Source organism: Lycium barbarum, chromosome 6, assembly GCF_019175385.1.
Source record: "Lycium barbarum isolate Lr01 chromosome 6, ASM1917538v2, whole genome shotgun sequence".
Taxonomy (NCBI): Eukaryota; Viridiplantae; Streptophyta; class Magnoliopsida; order Solanales; family Solanaceae; genus Lycium; species Lycium barbarum.
Window position 1 is genome coordinate 15,933,858 of NC_083342.1, and position 7,164 is coordinate 15,941,021.

Sequence of the window (7,164 nt, forward strand, 5' to 3'; positions counted from 1 at the left end):
CTTAATTTTACAACAACCTAAAGAATAATTATACAAGTAATTAATTGTCCATAATAATTAGAATAGTCAAATAGAGATTAACTAAGGAAACTAACTTGTTAAATTAATTTATACTAACAGTGTGAAGAAAATTCAATCCGTGTATACAAATTAGGAAACATATTTATCACTAAGCAGTTACTAAGAAACATAGCGTATTTATACGCGTGTCTGTTCAGCTTTTATATTATCCCTTTTAATTTCTTTCCTTTTTTATTTTGGCATAACAAAACTCAGTCCAACTTGGCCTTGGAAAAGGAAAGAGGACGTTACTATGTATAGTACTAGTAACGCAATAATTCTTCTCACTTGTACTTCTGAGTACAACAAGTATTAGCACTATTAAAAGCAAAATCTCACACACCATTGGACTCACTCCAATATTCCCAACACTATATATATATATATAGCCATAGACCATTCGCCCTGCCAGCAAGACAAGACGACTACTCTTTAAATTCTATAGCTAATAAAACATCAAAAGCGACGAAGTTCGAAACTAATTTTAATCTTTTTATAGTATTCTTAGAAACACTGACAAATTAAAGTGACTAGCACATTTAGCACGACCATGGCCATGCCGATGTTGAAGAGAAGAAAAGTAGAAGAAGAATCAGTAGAGAAATTCGCAATGGCAAATTGTGTGGATATCTTGAAGAGGAATGAGTCATTAGGAAGAAGTAAGCACTTTGAGTGCAAGACATGCAAGAAGCAATTTGATTCATTTCAAGCACTTGGCGGACATAGAACAAGTCACAAGAACACGACGAATAAGCTCATCACGACGATTACTACTGTCGAATTATTACCCGTTAAGCCCAAAAAACACGAATGCACCCTTTGTGGCGAAGAGTTCACTCTGGGCCAAGCTTTGGGAGGACATATGAGGAAACATCGCGATGAATTGAATCAACTCGAGCAAAAGAAGAAGAAATTGAAGAAGAATTCGAAGAGTGGTGAATTTGCAGAAGCTCTTCACGAGAAGAAAGATAAGGGTAGTACTGGAAGAAATTTGTTCTTGGATTTGAATTTGACGCCGTATGAGAATGAGGTGATGATAGGGATAATTCCTAGTTAGTGTATAGTTGTAATTACTTGAATCTTGACTACTTCTACAATTAGAGATTGTAGAAATCTTGTTAGGCTTTTAGAGATTGTAGACTTTGTTGTTGTGGCTTCGTGTACATAAACAGAGCCGCACTATGTATTTTTCCAATGTACATATTTTGTTTTGCAAATATTAGTGTAGCATTTTAGTTCCCATTGTTGTTTTACTTTAAATTCCTTACGACTCACATTTTTCCCCTACAAAGTGAAACCGCTGAGCTTCTTTTCTTACTCTTCAAATGACAACTGGTAATAATAATTTTCTTTTCTATAATTAGAGTGAACCTTCTAGTCCTATATTGTTTGGAACATATAAAACTATCTACCGAATTAAAGGTATTTAGTAATTCTTGAGATTGAACTAACATTTTGTGATTAAAACTATGTTTAACATTCGATTCTAGGGAAGTATATAATTAAGTATTAATCTCTCAGCTTAGTTTATTTGACACTTTTCGTTTCTCGAGATTGAAATTATGTTTAATTTGTCAAATATTTTTTGTATCATGTTGATAAGAAGAAAGTTGGAATATAGTACTTTGGTATGTACTATCGTATAACTTTTAAGTATATAAATTTTAATTTAAAAATATATTGAGTTAATCTAATCTAATTTAGTTTAGCTTCAAAAATAATTCAAGCTAAGTTAATTCTCTATGTTCACATAAATTGTAAGATGAAGGAACTTTAAAAGAAGGCTAACAATAAAAGTTTGCTTGAAGTTGATATATATACTAGGTCGTTCTCGGTGAAACTTCTTTTATTTTGTTTTCTCCTTTTTGTTAGGATCGAAATAGCATGGCGTCATGCGGAAGCTAATAATTTACAAACCTTGAACGACGATAAATCGGATAACAAAGAAAATATACTAAAAACATAATATTATAATATGAATTGGTCAAGTGACCTACATATTAAAAAACCTAATTTAAAAGAAAGCATTAAAAACTATGGAGAGAATAATCTCCCCATTAACAAAACTCTTTAGTGACTACATTGTGGATGCTATTGTGTTCTCTAGTTGTAAGAAAGAGGCCTTCAATTTATAGATGTCAAAAACTTTTCCACCAAGAAAGGGTTACTCAAATATGGAACACTTATATTTTCCTTTTGAAAAAAGTAAAATCAATTATACTAAACTCTTTGTCCATCCTTCAAGAAAGGGTAAAATCCAAATATGATAAGAAAATCAGGGCAAAACCCTAACACTTTTTCCTAATATTACCAATTCTAGTTATTCGTACTGTTGTTAGAAAATCTCTTTTATTTTGAATCAATAGGCGAAACTCGACTCGTTTTCATCTTATAAATTTTTGTGTTTGTAATCACCAGTTTCAGTGCACTAAAAAGTGAATCTTTCAATGTGATCAAAATCTGCGAAGGATGGTTCAGTTGCATGATAGCTTCCAAATCCACTCCTCAACTAGAAAGTGTACACGGTCGTATGCAATATCATTTACCCAACTATGAGTCGGGGTTGATTCCACAGGAAACAATATACTAGGCGATTTAAACAAGTAAAGAATTATCACTTTCTATGCTAAGCCAAACACTTGATAATATTTTAGTTTTTTTTTTTTTTTGAGAAATTTATAACTAATGCGAAAATATAAACTAATTTAGAAAGCAAGTAAAATGATCAATGGTCATAAGCATGGATACAAGGGAAATTACTCTCAAGTAATGATCCAATGTATTTTACGATTTTACAACTAAGAGTGAGTTTACGCTAATTAGATAATGATCTCTAAAATCTCATCAAAAGTCTCTCGACCAAATCAATAAATTTCACTCTAAGCTTTCTCAAGCCTTAGAGTGTGATACTAAGCACAATCAATATAATCTCAAGTAACTTTCCTATCTCTAGCTCAAGTTATTAGATGAGTTTTAAAGCCCCAAATTCTTGTTAATTAATATTTCCCAACTTCAATCTTTCTCTCTCGAGTTCAAATCAAAATAAATGGGCGGGTCTTAGGATTAGTTAATCCCTTAAGAAACATTAGAGAACAAGATTAATTAAAACAACATTAACTCACTTCATTAGCAATAAAAATCATTCAATACATAAGCAAAACAAGAGTTTCATCCAAACTTTAATCATAGAATATTTCCATAAACAAGATTCAAGTAATGGAATGGAGTACTACACACTTAGATATTCAATACATAACAAGGAATTGAAGAAATGAGTAAAAGAGTAAGAAATTTCTCATCTAGGTCTTTAAATCTTTTCTTCCAAAGTGTGAGTTGATAAACCCTAGTCTCCAAAACTTGTATTGAAATTGGCCAAACATGATGATATTTTCCTTCAAGTGTTGTTTTTATAACTCCCCAATATTTCCACATCAAAATTAGACCAAAATAGCCCCTGATTTTCGTTTTTTGCACATCTGCCCCGTTTTATCGGAGGTTCAGTCTTCTTTGCCACATCAGATTTTGACGTAGCAGTACATAGGAATATTTGAATCACATTTGATTGAATTATTTTTATGTTCGATGTTATTATACCAGTATATAATATTCAAGGTAACAAAATCGAACACATGATATGTATACATATCGAAATTCTAGGTGGTATATGGACAGATACAACATATGTAAAAGAATCAGCTAACTTAGTAGGGATTATATACACGAAAAATGAACGCAAAGTGTTCAAAAAGAATTAAATAAAGATTCGCAATACAGGAAATGAAACCGGTGTCATCGGCCATAACTTGAAATCAACATCAACATGAGGGGTTAAGTTTAAGTCCAAGCAAACAATTCTCTTGCTGCTATTTAACTTCTTCAACACCGATATTATCATCGACGTTTTATTGATTTTATCACGGTGATGCCTCATGTGGCCACCTAAAGCTTGGCCCAAAGAAAACTCCATTCCACATATAGAACATTTATGCATTTTGTTCTTTTTGGCTTCAATAACAAATTCTCCGAGTAATTTTGGCCGTTTATTATGACTTGTACGGTGACCACCGAGGGCTTGGAAAGATGGGAACCGTTTATTACAAGTCTTGCATTCAAAATCATTGTGATGATCTGATGAAGAAGTGTTGCTGTTGTTTAAACGAGCCATGAGCATTAAGGCATAGTTAGCCATGGCTTCTGCTTCCACTTGACCATTGTCTTCTCTGCTTCTTTTCAGGGCTGTCATATTGATGGAATTAATCAAGAACAAAGATATATATTGGAACTTTGAAAGAAATGTGAGAATTTAGAAGTGGGATATGATACTTTTGTTGGTGTTGCTTCACATATTTATAGGTTTGAACCAAAGGTTGTAGATGTAATTTAACATACAGCGTGTTATTCAAAGTTTGTTGTTTTCTTTTCCTTGGTGGTTAAGATATATGGTCAGATTTAATTAATGGGTCCTTTTCAAAGTATTTTGCTGACTGGCCGCGTTTGAGTAATAAAATGAAGTGAGTGGGAATATTCTTTAGGTAATTTCGTTCAGACTGGTAAAGTACGTATATATACATTAAAAAGAAATATTTATGAAATGTGATAATAGTTTTCTATTTACAAAACATAACATTACAAATTCTAGACAAAACATACTTTAAAAAAAATTATTTTTTTAAAAATAAATATTTTTTTTTTAAATTAAAAAATGTTTTCTATTTTAAAAAAAAATATTTTTTTCGCTCAAAAATTTATGTATGAAAGTTGTATGAAATGTGTATATCTCGCTCAAGGCTTAAAAAGTTCGCTCAAAATTTAATGTATGAAAACAGTATGAAAAATATATGAAATGTGTATATCTCATTCAATGCTTAAAAAATTTGTTCAAATTGTGTGTATGAAAACGGTATGAAATTTGTATCTAGCTCAAGGCTTAGAATTTTGGTCACATTTTCGTATATAAAGTTCATGTTAGATTTCTATAAAATTAATACAACTACAACAACATTGTATACAACTTTGATACAACATTCAAGACTTAAAATAATCGCTCAAATTTTTGTGTATGAAATGTGTATATCTTGCTCAAAGCTTAAAAAGTTTGCTCAAATTTTGTGTATGAAAAAAATGTATGACATGTGTAGATGTCGATCAAGGCTTAAACATTACGCTCAAAATTTTATGTATGAGAATGGTATGAAATGCTCATTCACATTTTTCATATATAAAGTTCATATTAGGTTTCTGAAAAATAATACAACTACAACAACATTGTAACAACTTTCATACAATATTCAAGGCTTAAAGTTTTCGCTCACAATTTTGTGTATGAAAACTATATTAAAATTTCGCTCACACATACACATTTCATACATTTTTTTCATACACAAAAACTTGAGGTGATTTTTTAAGCCTTTGAGCAAAAACAAAGATAAAAAAGTTAAAAAAAAATAACTTCTTCTTTTTTTAAGTTTAAAATATTTTTTAAAAAAAAAATTATTTTCTAAAAAATAAAAATAAAAAACGAAAAATATATGAAAATCCGTCATGTTTCGTAAAATATCGTTATATTTTATAAATGAGAAAAACTATCTATATATTTTGTAATAAAAAGTCTTAAGTAGGTACTCTATGTCATTTTCTCTTTCTAGAACACTTTCTTTCATGGAAAAAGGGTCAAATATACCCCTCTACTTTAGTTTAATAGTTAAATATACCCTCCGTTAGTCAAAATAGATAAATATGCCCATTCCGTTAGTCAAAGTAGATAAATATACCCCTTCCGTTAAGAAAGTACACAAATATACCCCTCAGTTGATAGAATCCCCAATTCCACTATTAATTACCCGATTTAACTTTAAAAAACCCCATGCCCGACCCGCCCTCACCTGCAAATTAAATTATTTTCATCCAAATATACCCGCCACCACTACAACTGACCCAACACAATCACCACCATCATTGCCACAACTGTTTAGTACTCCCCCATTTTGTTGATCATATTTCGTCCTTTTCCTTCCTTTGGATCTCTGATGTACTAAATGGCAGCTTATTGTAACACCTCGTGCATTCGGGCTACGATTTGACTCAAAAGGCGAGGGTATAATGAACCCAATTTGAGTAGTGTATAAATGGTGTTTGAAACCCAATCAAGACATGAGGAGAGTCCTTGAGCAAAGGAAAGTCGGAAGCTAGTCTACAGAGCGTGTTTTCAAGTGAGTTGCATCATGTCTCAATTAAAATGAGAATACGGAAATTATCTGTAAGTAATTTGGGAACATTTCCTTCTTGAAAGTTGTAGATCTTTGAAATACCTTTCCAACGGTATATTATGGAGGTCAAACAAACATCTGTACAAAAAGTTATGCCCATTTTACTAAACCAGTGTTCTGCCGATTTACGGTGAAATATACGGGCCGTGAAAATTATACGGGCCGTATATTTAGGCCGTAAAATTGGTCCAGAAAGCCCAAATCACTATAATTGATTTACGGTAGGATATACGGTCCGTAAAATAGGGCGTAAAATGGGTCCGACAGCAATTTTAAAACTTCGTTTTAAGGCTTTTTCACTTCATTCTTCACACCCCCAAGCCCTAGAACGACCTTCTATTCTCTCTCATCATCAATAACACTAAGTAAGCCTTTTCTAATCATTCCAAGTCAATTCTAATATATATCCTTGTAATCTAAACAAGAATCATCATTCCTAACCTAGGGTTTTCAAGAAAACCCATCTCCAGGTTCAAGATTCAAGATTTTTGGAAGTCTTCTTCAAAGTTAAAGTCTTTAATTCAAGTTTGGAGCATTACCAGGTATGTAGAGTTACTATCTATGTGTGGGAACATCATTGTTCTTCCCCACGCCTCATAATCCATAAAGTATGAAACTTTACAAAACTAGGGTTTCTATTCTATACTATGCTCATGATAACCCTAGGTCCATGTCTATGACTATATTATGTTTGAATTGCTATTATTCTATCATTGTGTTCTTGATACTCATTATGATTATTGAGAATCTGTCTGTAATCCATGAAAATCCATATTTTGTATTCCATGGGTTCTTGCATGCATGTATTTGACTAAGAATGATTATTTCATGAATATCC

General features: G+C 31.7%; 2 protein-coding genes across 2 annotated transcripts; one reads left to right on the forward strand and one right to left on the reverse strand.

The window, feature by feature from the left end:
• The first annotated feature begins 610 nt into the window (after positions 1 to 610).
• Positions 611 to 1,117, forward strand: LOC132643859 (zinc finger protein ZAT11-like). The gene has a single exon (XM_060360379.1). The coding sequence runs from the start codon at positions 611 to 613 to the stop codon at positions 1,115 to 1,117; it is 507 nt and encodes a 168-aa protein (XP_060216362.1).
• Positions 1,118 to 3,186: 2,069 nt separating this feature from the next.
• On the reverse strand, positions 3,187 to 4,365 carry LOC132599599 (zinc finger protein ZAT11-like). The gene has a single exon (XM_060312918.1). It carries the CDS (start codon positions 4,301 to 4,303, stop codon positions 3,812 to 3,814), a length of 492 nt encoding a protein of 163 aa, XP_060168901.1. The 5' UTR covers positions 4,304 to 4,365; the 3' UTR covers positions 3,187 to 3,811.
• Positions 4,366 to 7,164: the final 2,799 nt, after the last annotated feature.